At 34.6% G+C, this 15,962-nt stretch overlaps 1 protein-coding gene across 7 annotated transcripts in view; it reads left to right on the top strand.

Annotated features, from left to right (window-relative positions):
- Positions 1–11,698, top strand: part of LOC129576728 (protein hu-li tai shao) — a 29,493-nt gene extending 17,795 nt beyond the window's left edge. For 3 of the 7 annotated variants that reach the window (XM_055462252.1, XM_055462250.1, XM_055462251.1), the window contains exons 3-14: positions 2,235–2,391; positions 2,483–2,960; positions 3,058–3,368; positions 3,551–3,727; positions 3,935–4,134; positions 4,208–4,331; positions 6,454–6,564; positions 6,734–7,019; positions 7,109–7,189; positions 7,274–7,342; positions 9,557–9,624; positions 9,802–11,698. In XM_055462252.1, the coding sequence (XP_055318227.1) occupies positions 2,299–2,391; positions 2,483–2,960; positions 3,058–3,368; positions 3,551–3,727; positions 3,935–4,134; positions 4,208–4,331; positions 6,454–6,564; positions 6,734–7,019; positions 7,109–7,189; positions 7,274–7,342; positions 9,557–9,624; positions 9,802–9,912 (2,109 nt within the window). In that variant the 5' untranslated portion in view covers positions 2,235–2,298 and the 3' untranslated portion in view covers positions 9,913–11,698. Of the gene's footprint in view, positions 1–157; positions 334–2,234; positions 2,392–2,482; positions 2,961–3,057; positions 3,369–3,550; positions 3,728–3,934; positions 4,135–4,207; positions 4,332–6,453; positions 6,565–6,733; positions 7,020–7,108; positions 7,190–7,273; positions 7,343–8,106; positions 8,158–9,556; positions 9,625–9,801 lie in introns of those variants that run through there. The other 4 variants (XM_055462248.1, XM_055462245.1, XM_055462247.1 and 1 more) reach the window with 3 other exon arrangements.
- Positions 11,699–15,962: the final 4,264 nt, after the last annotated feature.

Here is a 15,962-nt window from a genome sequence, read left to right as displayed (position 1 = left end):
TGTGTGAAAAATATCATTTTATTCTTGGAGAATCTCAGTATGCACTTGCTACACACAAGTCAGCTTGAAATGGTGTTCATAAACTGAACGTATCTGTTTCAATGCTGATAATGGACGATACCGGTATCGATTACGCACAAAATCGTAAAATCGTTGTCGTCGAATCGCCGCACGTCTTGAATCATGTACAAGAGACATGAGTAAAATGAAGTTCAAGATCTGAAACCACTTTAATGACAAACGGCGTCGAAAAGTGTTTCAAAGTGTTTTGTCTCATTTCGTTTCTCGTAGTAAACGTCGCTCTGCCAAAGTACTTGAGAGAAAAACCAAACGGTTAATTTTTGAAAAATTCTTAAAATTCAAGTAGTCATTTTTCGGTCGGTTCTGTCTCTCTCTCTCTCTCTCTCTCTCTCTGTGTGTGTGTGTGTGTGTGTGTGTGAATCGAACAGAACGACGCCGTCCATTGAATAATTTGTTGTAACACAAGACCTTGCAATCGTATTGTATTTAGTTGACAGACTGTGAATGTAATTTTAGATCTGTAATTAAAATATATGTATGTGTATGAGAGAAGAATGCCGGGTGTGTTCGACTGAATGGCATCGATAACAGCTCCGTCCATTCGTGAATGCGACTGTTTATTTTCGTCTATTGTGTGTATAGTTGTGTGAATGCGCGCCGATCATTGAAACGATATTGCTGTGACGGCTATTGGTGGCTGCTGTTGTTGTGTGCGTGTTACTTAATCACGGCACAAATGCATTATTGATGGGAGCTGCTGCTGTTTAATGCAAAACAATGTGATTTGAAATATAAAACGATTTTGTGTGCTCTTTTTTTTTGTTCGAATATTATTGTTGGGTTTTTTCTCCTCGTGGCAAATGAAACCGACCACAAATTGACGATCAAGATAATAAACACCAATAAGTGGAATTAAACGATTTATATACATTTTGCACACAGTATCACCGAGCTTATAAATTGTCATTCGCTATGCATCATTGCAAAATATCGTTCGCGCTCGGTTTGGCCATATCGGGGCTCTGCCACATACATAGTTCAATGGCCGTGTGTATTACGTACAACGAATGCGTTGCTAGATAGAAGAAAAACGTAACAACAACACCGAAACAAGACAGAGGAAAACAAACAAGTCCATATTCAAGAAATCCACTTTTTTTCACTTTTAACCAAATCGGAGACGAATCCATACGTAATAAAATATTGACTCGTTCATTCCGTATTTCACTTAGTTCTCATTTATTTTTGCAAATTTATCAATTTGTCGCTATTGCAGCACAGAATTTTGACAGAAATAAAAATGATTTGTGCGATTGATGGGCAAAAGTTTGAATCGTTGCATAGTTATCGAATGCCAAACAGCATTTGCGCATGGAACTCGATCAAAATCAAAGCTCGATCAGCATCAAGTGACATATGAGCTCATTTTTATTGAATAAAAAGAAACTATTCCATTCGCTCGAATAAAAAGTGATTCCATTTTGCTGTCTGTTAATGAAGTCACTTTTATTAATTTACTGATGACCAGCCCAGAAAGAGATAGACAATGAGACACAATCGTTATGCTCAGGCATTTAAAAGATCCATTTTGCAAGACAAGGCGATGCATTCGTATTGTGTGCAGTAGCATATAGTAGCCCATAGTATGAGATGTAAGAAGGAAACGAGTAATCCATTTGGGTGTTTTTTTTTATATCTTGCGTCAGTTTCAAATCGATTTGGTAGCATCGTGACTGCAAATACATATACGAGAAGACGAGGCGTATTAAAATTCATTCGATGCATCATTGGCTCCGAACGAAACAAGTAATGGTCAAGCACAACGAGACAGAAAAAAAATCGAAAGGAGGAGAAAAACAAACAAACAGAGACGATGCATTCTCTGCGAAATGACACATCATCGCAACTAAAAATAAAATATAACTTAATGACTTGGTATTAACGCATTGAAGTTTATGTGTCGCCGTGTTATCGATTTATGAAATAGCTGCGACCGGATGAAGTTGATCGGTTGAATAGACACTCTTGGTTCGCAAAATAGTGGAAAAAATGGGATTAAAATCTCTAGATTTGCTGGATTTGCACAACAAGAACTGCAAATTATCTCTGCCTACACCATTTCAATTTACTCTAGATGATTTACTTTAGAATTATTAACACTATTCCATCCAAACGAATGATCTAAACATTTCTCTTTTGTTTTCCATTTGCAGATCGTCCCGAAAATTCGAGCAAAACGATTTACATTCTCTCTTTTAACACATTAATTACAATAAAATGACTGAAGTCGAACAGCAACCTCAAACGAATGGCATCGAAACGATCGCAGAAGATGAAAGCAACAAAGTTCGACCAGCCGATATCGAAGCGGTGAGTAGAAGCACTGTTTATCTATTGAAATCTGTTATGCGGCAAACTTTATTTTATATTCGATTGTTTTTCTACTTTTCTTCGTTCACAGGATATGCGGGAGATGGATCGACGTAAACGTGTAGAAGCGATTATGTCATCACGTCTGTTTCGTGAAGAACTCGAGCGCATTGTCGATAATCATGGTCGCGAAGGAACATCGGGAATATTGCAACAGATTTCCGAAATGGTTGGCGTTCCAGCTGCACGCGTTGGCAGCCTATTCAAGAATTCGAATTGCGTTCTACCCGTAAATGATATCCGTGGCGTTGAATCGATGGGCTATGCAAAGGGTGAAAAGATTCTTCGTTGCAAATTGGCCGCCACATTTCGTTTACTCGATTTGTATGGGTGGACACAGGGATTGGGCGCCCAAGTTACAGCTCGCTTGAATGCCGATCAAGAACTGTTTTTAGTCAATCCATTCGGATTGATGTACCACGAAGTGACTGCCTCATCTTTGAACAAAGCTGATATGCAGGGCAATGTTGTGGAACAAGGCACCACCAACTTTGGAATCAACTTGAGACGTAGGTTTTCAATTGATTTTTGTATTTTATTAGTGTATATTGCTATGGTATGTCTTCATTGTTATTTATTACTCAATTGTTGCTTCATCCCAAATAGACTACTTGTTACACTCGGCCGTACACGCTGCACGACCAGACATTCGTTGTGCTATTTATATTGGCTGCAATCCAGTTGTTGCCGTCTCATCACTCAAACTCGGCCTATTGCCATTGACCAATGATGCAGCCGTTCTCGGTGAAGTTGCACTGCACACTTATACCGGCGGTTTGAGCGAACCCGAAGAAAAGGAGAAGCTCATTCGTAGCTTGGGACCGATTTCAAAAGTGTTGCTACTTACGAATCATGGTGCTTTATGCTGTGGCGAAACTATTGAAGAAGCATTCTATTCGGCATACCATATAGTTCAGGTAATTCAATTTGAATCGATCAGTTATTTTCGGTTCGATTAAACAATCGAACGTTCGGTTCAACAATTCTTGGTTTTGTTACCTTCATTTTGAAGAGAGAGAAAACACGTTTCAACATTTATAACAGACTTGATTGAAAAAAAAAGTCTAATTTAAACTATTTTTGATTCATTTTTATTCAGGCATGTGAAACACAACTCAAACTACTGCCCGTTGGATTGGACAACTTGAATTTGATTCCAGAAGAAGCTCGTAAAGCCATCTACGATACTTCACGACGCCCACCGGAAGGCTATGAATTGAAACAAGCACATAAGCAAGATCAAACCGACAGCAACAAGGATGGACCACGATCACAGGTATTGTTCTATGCATCTAATGTCCAAAATAAAATGTGAAATTTAATTCATTTTCGTTCATTGAATAATGAGTGGCAAAAGTAATGAATATTCGTAGAAAAATCACTGCAAAAACTTTTGAATAAATTCATTGAAATAAAATTGAAAGAGATTGAACTGAAATTAAAAACAAATTGATACAAATTCGTATGTTTGACTGTGTGATAGGCTCCAAAATGGCGTGTTGGCAGTGCTGAATTCGAAGCTCTAATGCGTATGCTGGACAATGCTGGCTTCCGCACCGGGTACATTTATCGCAATCCATTAGTAAAATCCGAACTACCGAAACCGAAGAATGATGTTGAAGTGCCACCGGCCGTGTCTTCGCTCGGATATTTACTTGAAGAGGAGGAACTTTATCGACAAGGGTAATTTGAATGCAATAATTCGTTGACCATGTAACCAAATCACTGATTTATCTCTCTCTCGTCTGATGTGTAGCATTTGGAAGAAATCGGATTTGCGCAAAGGTGGCGATCGATCGAGATGGCTCAACTCACCAAATGTCTATCAAAAGGTTGAGGTGTTAGAAACTGGCACAATGGATCCCAAGAAAATTACCAAGGTAGAAATCATAAAATTTGAAAATGCCTAAAAATCTAACCGCAAAAAAAAACGCGCAAAATCGAACATTAATTCGAATCAAAAGCAGAAGTAAAATGAATAAAGAAAAACCACCAAATAGAAATCGTGTCACTGCCCTTTTGAAGGCATCTAGTGGACGCTTTTATCGTCACACACATATACCTACAAAAACAAAAAAATGAAATCTATGTTAAATGCTTATTCGTAGCTAAATGTTACTAAAAATTTATTATTCACATAACAACAATATCAAAATGCTTCTTTATTTAATGATATTAAACACATTTGCAAGGAAAGAAAACCCCAAAGGGAAAAAAACGTAATCAAACAGGAAAAAGACAATTTTATTGAGAACATTCCGATGAAAATGAGTTCGAATAATATTATGGGAGCGAATTTCTGTTATTTTGTCTTAGAAGAATGCTAACTCTGAATAGGAAAATGTCATACTTGAAAAATGCTTATTTGAAAGGAAAAAAATTTGAAAGAAAAAAAAAACGTAAAAACCATTTTCAATGAACTATTTTTTAATATTTTTTTTTTAAATCAACCAATTGGATATATCGCTTACCAAGCAATGATGATGAAACGCTTTTTGCCAAGATTAATTCCAATTTGTGTGCTAATTTATTCCATAAGAAGAGAAGAGTTTCTAAAAAAATTTTTCGCATAGTTAGACAAAGAAAGCAAGAGAATAAAAAGAAATAAAAATCGCGCATAAACTTCCTATCGAAATGCCATACAATTGATTCACATTACTGATCTAAACAATCAATATTTACATACTATATTGTGCTAGTCGAATTCATGAATTTCAGACAAAGATTTAAAAAGAAAGAAACAAGAGAGAATTTAAAGGGAAATCCTACTAGTGAAAAAATAGCCTTCCATGATTACAAAAATAAACAACAAATTGGACGTTATAATTCATAAATAGCAAAATCATATACACTCTTTGCAAAAGGAAAAATTTACTAAAATAAACTATATTATTTACCAAAATAACCAACAAGAAACGATGAATAATAATAAGTGTGTGCCTAGAGAAGAACACTTTGTTTCAATCTAATTTTTAGTTGTTATTTCCTCTGTATCTGTTTTACCTATATCCACATCATTTCCGCTCTATTTGCTTGTGCTTTATGTTTTGACAAACACTCGACTTGTTCATCGTTTTTTTTTTCCTTGAAATTTTTCTCGTTTGGTTTGAGTATCGTTTGCGAGAGTAAATGCTGATTTGTCAATATAGCCCATCCTTGGAAAACAAATGGAAAGAAGAAAATAAGAGTACTGTTAGCGACAAATGGTGTCTCTATTTGGCTACTTCGAATAATAACATTCTATTTGGCAATTCGTATAAATAAATCCCATTGCGAGAAATATAGTTGGGAAACAGCCAATTGTGAGCAATTTTTTTTCCATCGAGGTCTAGGCACAGCTTTTTATTCGAAAAAAACATTTTTTTGGTATAAAGAAAAATCAAGTTTAAATTTTCTCTCTAAAATATTCTTTATTCTCTAAAAGCAAAATGTTCTTTTGTTTCCGCATTAACAAATTAACGGTTACCTTTTAACAAAAATACTCAATTAGCTAACCATAGAAGGAAAAACATGAATTATTGACAACAAATTTGATTAATATTCCGTACGCAAATTAAAATAACACAGAAATAGAGAGATTATTGTGCAGTAGAGGGAAAAAAACGACTCCAAACAAATTAATAATAAACTACTAATTTACAAGAATTGAATTTAATGCTAATTTGTCGCTAATCGAATTCTTCATTTTCTTTTTTCTTTTCATTTTTTTTTTATTTATTCAAACTTATGTTGGGTATGTGTCTCTGTGGTGGTTTGACTTCTACGATTTTGGCTGCATGTTGCATTACGTCCGGGGCTATTTTGTTTCAACGGCGTTCATCCTTTCCCACACACGCACACACACATACAATCGTTTCAAATGCATGCATAATAACTCCCAAACTCTATCGATGGAATGAACGAAAATTACATCCGGTGTTCGGTGCCACTCACTTACACACAATCGCTCGGAACGCGTGCAAAAAAAAAACAACAACAACAATGAAACAAACAAACAAATAGTGGGTCGCTGATGGTTCACCAACACATTCGAATGCTGTGCGCATTGAAAATCCACTGCAATTTGTGCCGGCTGGAACGAATCCAAAAGAATTTAAAAAATTGCAACAGTTGGTAAGTGATGTAGCATAATAATGATATATAAATGAGCCCAATGTGGCCAATGCGTGATGTACTACACATTGTTGCTGACCCTATACACATGTTCCTTCTTTTCTTCTTTTCTTTTCTTCTTGCCTTCATTCGTCTTCGTTTCTTGCGAAATCAATCGAAACACGAACAGATAAAAGATAATCGACGTGCCGACAAAATATCAGCGGGTCCGCAATCACATATTTTAGAAGGTGTAACCTGGGACGAAGCAAATAGAATAAAGGATGCAACGACTTCCGGTGCAAATGATCATGTGGTTTTAATGGGTGCCGCCTCAAAGGGTATCATTCAACGTGGCTACCAGCATAATGCAACCGTGTACAAGGCACCATACGCCAAGAATCCATTCGATTGCGTCACTGACGATGAAATAAACGATTACAAAAAAACCGTTGAACGAAAAAGACACGGTGATTGTGAGTATTGACTGCGCGCACTTTTTTTTTATCCATCTTTGATTAGCAAATTGCAATTCTCTTTAAACATTATTCAATCAATTTCCCAGATACCGATACCGACTTCTCCGAATCAGAAGCTTTGAGTTCACTACAAATTTCCGGACCGGCGAAACTTGGCGGAGACTCTGGTAAATAACCAGTTTCAATTGGATTTTTTTTTTCTTCTTTTGTCTCTTTTCAAAATGATGATTTTTTTAAACACTTTTCAACAGCACAAGTTCATCGAATAGAAACATCGCAAGCGCCTGTACCCAGTCAACCAGAAGTTGTACTCAGTGACGGTAAGTTTGTGACCAAAATCTTTTCTTTTAGTGTCCAACAACAATGGCTTGCTAAATCGACGATTTTCGGTAGACAAATCTTAGTGAAGGGTTAGATTAGGATGACAACAAAAAATTAGAATTTTTTTAGATACTGGAGAATTCCTTTTTGAGTAGAGTATTCGATGGATATAGTATATATTTGGTGCAAATGCAGCCGCTTTAATGCTTTCATTGAAAATGTCTATTTCTGAATATTTTTTGATGCACATTGCCGTACAAATACAACAACAACAAATGTCTACTCAACCAAAATACACACACGACCACCACCACTCGATCTCCCTATGTATTTCCCACCCTGTTTGATGAGCTAGTTGAGTTCTCAGTGCTAACAAATCAATGAAATGAAACCGTATTGTAATGTCATTGTGTCGTTGAATCGTCAAACAAGTAAATGTGGTGGTGAGTTATCCTCTCAAAAAAATGCAGATTCCATGCTCATTCCACTTTCGTATGAAATTCCAACCAGACACGAAATACCCTTATTAGATAGATAGTTAGACATTCATCGTACGAATCCGGAACTATTTGCATTCATCTCGTAGCTGAAAATATTGGAATGCCGTTTTTTGGTTGTTGTTGTTGCTGTTTGTTTTTTGTTTGCTCTGAAAGCAGTTTCTTGTTCTGATTACCATTTTTTCTATTTTGATCGATACAATACATTTTTTGTTTGAATTTTGTGTTTATTGTATTTAATATGTTTGTTTTTATTTTTGAAATAGCAACACTTGATTTTATTAAGAATGAAATAATCCACGCTTCGACAAGTAAAGGTAAATCGGCATTTTTGAACTATAAAATGCTTAAACCTTTATTCGAAACACGAAAATAAAAATCATTTTTGTTTCATATGATTTTAAATCAACCGATTTCATGCATTCGAATTCATTTCATTTGCTTATCATCGTAGAATTTTTCATTTTTGATATTGAAATTTTATCATTTTTGTAGCTATGGTTTAACGTTCATTATGAGGATATATTAAGCATTAATTCTAAATGTTAAGCTGCTTTGCTCGCCATTCACCATAACACCATCTTTAATTTGCATTTTATTTTTCTTTTTTCTTCTTTCGTTTGGTTTGCGTTTTTCTGAATTGGTCTTAAGTAACAAAATCGGCGAATGTTCAATCGTTTGAATCGTATTGGCAAAAATGGTCGAATTTGGTGATTGACCTCACATTTTATCGTACAAATTCCCATTTTGGTTTCCGTATCCCGACGCAAAGGATGAATCCGAAACATTTTCACTTCCTCGATCAATCCGAATGCTCAATGTATCGAAGCAATGACATTTCAAAATCCTGGTTGAATCCGAGCTCAAACTCTTGGATGAATCCATGTTCAAATGCCACGGTGAATTTATGTTCAAATCCAGTTTCAATCGTGGTGCCAGCAAGTGATGATGACGATGACCAAATACCAACGGAAATCAAATGTAGTCTGTGCAGTACGCCACGCAATTCAAGTCAATGCAATGAGAGTTTCTACGAAACAGCCGAATCGAACGGCAGTGAATCAAACATTTCCGTAATATTAGCACCGAGCGATCAAAGTGACTCGAGCACAGCACCCACCGACCACTATGCAAACCGTCTTGTTGTTCGCATTTTCGCTAGCTCCAAATGAACGTTGTGTTTCCAAGAAATGACGTCCCTTTTTTTTACTTTTCCACACACAAAGTGTGTAGGGAAAAAAATTTCATCTAGATTTGACCTTTTTTCATTCTCATACTTGTTGGTTGTTAGTTCTTAAGTGACGGTTTGGCTTTTTTTTTGTTGATGGAAAAAATTTGATTTTTTTGCTGTTGGTTTTTTCGCTAGTTTTATTTTGCTTCAGAAAAAGAAATTTTTTTGTCATATTTTACCAAACATAGCTTAGTTTTGCAAAAGAAAAAATGAGAGGAAAAATGCATTGAAAATACAAAACATTAACATTTTGCTTGATCATTGATGCATCAAATCCATTCTAACGCTATTAGTCGGAGCAGGAAATCACATGAAAACTTTGATAGAATAGATAGACATTTCAATCGCAATGATGTCAATGAATAGTTATTAATAAAGCACTCACAACTCAACTTATTTTATGCACCACTCGCTCATTACATTTTACACACCATTTCATCACTGGCAATCGACCGTTTCTAATCGAGTTTTGTTCTTGTCATTAGGTGAACACGTACAAAACGGAGATCATTCCGATGCTCACATCAGTACACTTTCACATAGCAGTAAGGAGGTAAGTTCGATTTAATTTAGCATTGAATTTTGGCATAATAGTAGACGAAGAGAACGAGGAAAAACTGAAAAAAAGAAAAAAAAAAACAAAAAATTTTTTTTCAAGGAAAGCAGAACAAAAAAGTTTTTAAATTCAAGAAAAAAATGAAAACATTAATCGCTCTTGTTTAATTTGCAGCATGATATGTCTACGGAAGGATCGCCGAAAAAAGACAAGAAGAAGAAGAAGGGACTTCGAACACCGTCATTTTTGAAGAAGAAAAAGGAGAAGAAGAAGGTCGAAGCATAAACACACTACTGAACAGAATCACGTATTTCTTTTTCTTTTGAACAAAAATCACACACACCAGCAACAAGAATAAAAATCGATTGAGCAACACTCAGCCCAAACAGACAAACAAACATCCAAATATTTTATATGAACTTCAAGAATCAAGCGCAGACAGAGCGAAAACGCAGCATCAGCATCAGCATCAGCATCAACAGCAACAGCAGCAGCAGCTAAAAACAAAAACCATTAGACATAGCAACAAAGGAAACCATTCGATTGCAAACGCATTTAATGAACACGGAACAATTCATACACATTCAAGAGAAGAAAAAAAAAAGGAACACACACTAAGAGAGAGAACTAAAGAAAACAAAAAGAAAAACAAACAAATAACGTTCATGAAACGGGGAAAAATATTATTATTTTAGTAGTTATGGTAAATATCTAAATGTAAAGGAACGAAGTAACCATAAATGGGTGCAAATAAGCAAAAAACAAAAAACAACCGACAAATCAGTATATTGATCGAGAATATACACGCGCGCGGATAAATATTTTTTTTCTTTCGTTTTTTTAAATAAAAAGAAAACCTTATTTCGAGGTGTATGTTTCGCACAGAAAAAGAAAAACCACAACAACAACAACAACAATAAAGAACATGAAATTGAGTCATCTATTAACATGCACCAAAATTTAAATAATCTGAGTGTAAGGCTTGCCGATTATAAGCAACATTAGAGCACATATAAAAATCATGAGAATATATACAAAATCATCAACAACCAACTGATTATTCGGTTTTAAGCAGTTCCGTGTGAGAGAAAAGGAGATAGAGATAACACGAGAGTATCGGTAAAAAAATTCGATCAAGTGACATTTGCAATCAATGAACACAAACATAGAGCGATCAATAAGAAATGAAATTCCAAAATTCAGCAATTACAATTGCGGCTATAGCCGTTTGTGTATAGTATACACTGTATACACAAATTGAAAGGGACTCAAAGTGAAACACTAGAAAATTGTTACAAAAATTTTGTTGTTGCCCTGCCCGAAGGTGAATATGAAAAAAATGATTGTTTTTTTTTATTGTTTTCCATTCTAATTTGATAAACAATGATACGTTCATTCGATGCATCACTCACCCAGATACAAATTTAACTTTATTTATAAAGAAAAAAAAGAATATGAGCAATTTATCTTAAGTTTGTCGGAAATTGTTTAATGTGAAACGCAGTTTGGAAGCATTACGCCATATTTCTAGGATACATTTATATTTTTTCTTCATTTCGATAGGATACGTTACGTGTCATTTCTTATCAATATTTGCATGGAAAACAATGAGATTGAATTTTGTGGATTTTTTTTTTCCTCCATTTGAAGCTCTTTAAACCGATTGCTTGAAGTGAAACATACAAATCGAAAAAAAGAGACGGAATAAAAACGATGGAAACGAACGAAGGAATGTGTCGGATTGCAAAATGATTCCCCTCGCCTCGATTCTATGTATTGTATCGCTAAAAAAGAGTTAAATTCGAAATGATATTTTTTTTTATTTAGAATTGCACGTGTCAAAATAAAAGGAAAAAGAAATTAAATCTATTGAATCATAAAACAATTTTTCTGTTCACATCGATTTTAGTTCATTTTGTGTCTTCTCGCTCGTTGCATCTATCATATTGTCACAAGTGTCACATATTCATCTTTTCTTTTCGCTTATCACATTTTTCTTTCCTTTTCCAGTGTATATCATTATAATATTAGTAATATTAAAATATATATGTTTCATGTTCACCGATGCAAACAATTTGTGAATGTTAATCAAAGAAAACAAGTCGACAAATATTGTTTCTTTTTTTTTGTTTGTGTCAGCGAGGGATCAAATAATTTATACACATTATATTCAACAACAACAACAACAAAAAAAAAACAGTCCAGACCAACTCTCTCATTTTGCACGTATAGATTTACACCGCATTTGAATCGAACGCCGATGCTTTATTGTCACGCTCTTTGTTGTATATAACTATGCAATACTTGACTCACCTCAAAGCTTTTCATCGACAATTTAGGACATTTTTTATTGTATATTTTCCTCTCTTGATTGCATTGTTAATCGCATTTTAGCTTTAATGTGCGACATTTTATGTCGTAATAGTTGTCAAATGAAAACGAATACTGCCACTCCCTATTGACTTAGGTTATATCCAGAGAAATTGTGAAAAGAGACACAAACACACATACACACAGATAGAGAAAGAGTGACAACCCGGTGAAGAGGTAACGTAACTGCTCGCATAGAATCATCACAACCTACTGACGCTGTAGAATTGCTTGTATTCATGGCAAAATTTGTATATTCACATCGAAATTTAGCAGCCACGATAAGGCATTAATTATGATAATGGCCATGGTTGTTGTGATGAAAACATGCATGGCCTTAAGAAGAATGTCGTATAAGAACCAGCCGCCATGGAAATCATTTATTTGACACTTGTGCAGAAGCCAATGCAAGTAGATATTGTAATAAAGTTACGCAAATGACGCGCAATTTTCAATGCTTTCTACGTGAATGAATGCAATCTACAGCGATGGTACGAGAGAAATGTGCTACGAAAATGATTGAATGTTCAATATATAAAACTGTTAAAAAGAAAATGTATGTGAAAATTGCCACACACATTCATAGCTCAAATGTTATATTCGTAAAGCGCCAAAACAACAATTCCGTTCATTTATTAGTTTTCAATGTGCCGCATTTCACAACCCGTACGCGACAGAAAAAACAAATCGCTTTACATGAATGTTCCATACGAAAAATTCCATGTTCTCGTGTTTCATAGTGCTTAACTTTAATCGATCTTTAGACAAGTTTCTGGATATTCTAATCGAAACAATTCATGATATTTAATAATCAATAGCTGAACGAAAATAAAAAAAACAACAAAGACTTTCAACTTAATCCAAGCCACAAATTAAGCAACAACAAAACAAAAACATTCATTAGCAAAGATGAAGTAAACAATGTAATTTAATTTTCACACAGCTAAATTTTACAACAACAAAAAACTCATACTTTCCAAACTGGTTATCTCTTCATTTGATGACACACACACACACGTATATATATGAATGATGATTTGCAACATCACGTGCACATACACAGACACACACAATTGATTAGAAATTTAAAAAAAAAAACAAAAAATTTAAAATATAGCGCTTGAAATCTCATAATTGCCGTATACAAGAGGAAACAAAAAAATAAATAAAAAAAACCTAAAAAATTGCGTAGAATATTTAAAAAAAAATGAACAGTGTATTAGATTGAATGTTTGCTATGTTTTTATTTTATTTTATTATTTTTGTAATGAACGTTGATCATTCACAATTTAAGGTTTAGGTGAAAGAGACAGAGGAAATAAATTGAGAATAAGATGTTTTTTTTTTGGTTTCGTTTCGTGCTTAAATGTTATCACATGCATGCATTTGATTTGAGAGAGAAGCATGTGATTTGCTTTATCGAGTAAAATTGTCTTTTTTCTTTGTTTTCCATCTTCACACACAGTTTTAGTGATGATGTGACGTCAAAATCGAGAATATCGTCCGACAAAACAAATTCTATTTTTTTAACACAACTTTGCGTCGACAGAAGAAAAAAAAACACGCAAAGTGGAAAGAAGAAGTTTCGAAAGGAAAAAAAAGGTGTTATTTTTGCAATTTAGCTTCGAATAAAAGTGAAGTGTGTTGAATTGCAAATGACGAAATTTATAAATATTATTATGGTTTTAATACAACAACAAAAACTACCTATAATTCGTTTTTGCAAAATAATTGTTCTTGTGTTGAGCACTTTTTGCCCAGAATATTATTTTTCTCTCTCTCCGTTTATATGCTTATTCACGAACTTAGGAGAAAAAAAAAACCAGCTTTATTTTTTTGGATTGATAAAACAATGAAGAAAAGATTCAAGGCTTTTTCAAAATCAAACATGTGTTTTAAGATTGCTGAGCATCTCAGCATTTCGTAAGGCACGGATATATCCGAGCATATCGACGACGCATACAGTGGCGTGCGTTGCTACACGACCGGAATTTGTATGTTGTTGCTGCGAACACAATTCGGTCGAGTCGTTGCGGCTGCACGTAGCAACACACGCCACTGTATTATACAGTATGCGTCGTCGATATGCTCGGATATATCCGTGCCTTACGAAATGCTGAGATGCTCAGCAATCTTAAAACACATGTTTGTTCAAAATTTAAAACTAAAAAAATCAAAATAATGAACAAAACAATGGAATGCAACACAAAGTAAATACACACCGATTAGAGGTATCTCATGAGATATGCATTGCAATTCATTTAATGGATAATTTACGAAAAATGAACAAAAAATATTGATGAAAAACACTAGTAATTCAATTGTTGAAACAGATCCCAACTAAGCAGGCAAAACATTTTATTCCTGTAAACTATTCTGTATTCTGAATTAAACACATTTTTATATTATTACCTAATTAAAGTCCATAAATTGTCAATAAAAATGAATACTATTGAGAAAAAAAAATGCAGCGTTTTTTCCTTTCTTTCAATTTTTGGTTCGAATCATTTTTAGCAAAAGAGAAGAGAGACACCGACGAGATGGATTCGCTGGAATTTTATTGGCTTTTTTCGTCTTTTTTCGTCAATTTTCGATAATTCGGTATAACTACCCAAAAAGACCTTCCATATATCCGAAATGGCTCGAACGAAAAAATAGGTCAATTAGACGGTATAATTTATACCTTCTTATAAGAGACATTTTAGACTTAGAAATCTCGTCCCATGAACGCTATAGATCAACAAATCGAATTGTACTTAATTTTGTGACGGTTGTCACGTGACGGTAGCCATGTAAAACGCCTACAGATGCAACAAAAATGACATAATTAAAATATGGGGCAATTATTCTAAATGTAAACAATTGTTTTTAAAGGGGTAAGATATATAAATATGTACATGTTGGTACAAGAAGAGTGCAATTCTGGCGTAAAAGTTGTTAACCACATTAAGGGTTCCTCACCCCATTACAGCGTTTATCAAATCCGATAAATTATTCTTATGATTGAATATAACTTCAAAGACTATCAGGATAAAGATTATCATAGCCAGCTACAGTGGGCACGAGTGACGTTTCCCAAAATACATTCCAAGTTCTTTCTTTTGATTCAGATATGTCAAGTTTAGATATTCTCATGAAGATGTTTAGGCCACCGTAGAGGGCATCTATTTACATTACCTTTAAGGCGGCACCAACATTTCATCCGTATTTCTGAATCCTGAGGACATTAACATGAACAAACTAAATGCCATGTTCCATGTCTGTTTTTTCACGATGGAAAAGTCGAACATATTGATCATTGGCTTCTTTGCTTTGATTCCTTTGATTAAATAAAATGTCAATATTGAAGATATTCATAATACTTGATCAAAAGAAAAATGAGGTTTAGTGAATTCAATCGAAATCGTCTAAACGTATTTGGATGAGTACAGCAGAAAGAATTTAAAAGTATCGTACATGCAATAGAATGCAAAGAATAAAACTCATTCGAGACTAGTTTAGAATATCCTGAATGTATAAGTGATCTTATAAACATAATATTCGCGTAAATTGTACACAATTCCGACGTTCAAGTGTCGTTGGATTTGCAAATGAAAGAAAAGAGGAGTAGTAGAAGAAAAAATAAAAACAGCACAGAAAAAAAAGAACAACGGACTACATCGTTTACGTTATCGTTATTTGTTTTATATTTGTGATAGTGTGTACGTCGTCGCCGTCCCCATCATCGTCATCGTTGTCGTCGCAAGCACACATAGCATATGGGCTAAGTGTGGAGCAAAAGTAGATAGCAAATGTAATGTGGAATTTTGGGCTCCGCCTCCACAATCGCATGCGCTTTTCCATTCTGTGCCAAGTAATTTGGCAATAGTATTTTTCCGTTGTTGTTGTGTCACAACGCAAATCCACGCACTCCGTGTGAATTGCCCCATAAATATGAATCTAAATCACTAATCGCATCTCTCACC

This window comes from Sitodiplosis mosellana, unplaced genomic scaffold, assembly GCF_009176505.1.
Source record: "Sitodiplosis mosellana isolate CC-2019 unplaced genomic scaffold, AAFC_SMos_1.0 Smas_scaffold_6191, whole genome shotgun sequence".
In the NCBI taxonomy this organism is placed as follows: Eukaryota; Metazoa; Arthropoda; class Insecta; order Diptera; family Cecidomyiidae; genus Sitodiplosis; species Sitodiplosis mosellana.
Note: the sequence above shows the minus strand (reverse complement) of the source record. Positions and strands in the feature narration are given on the sequence as shown.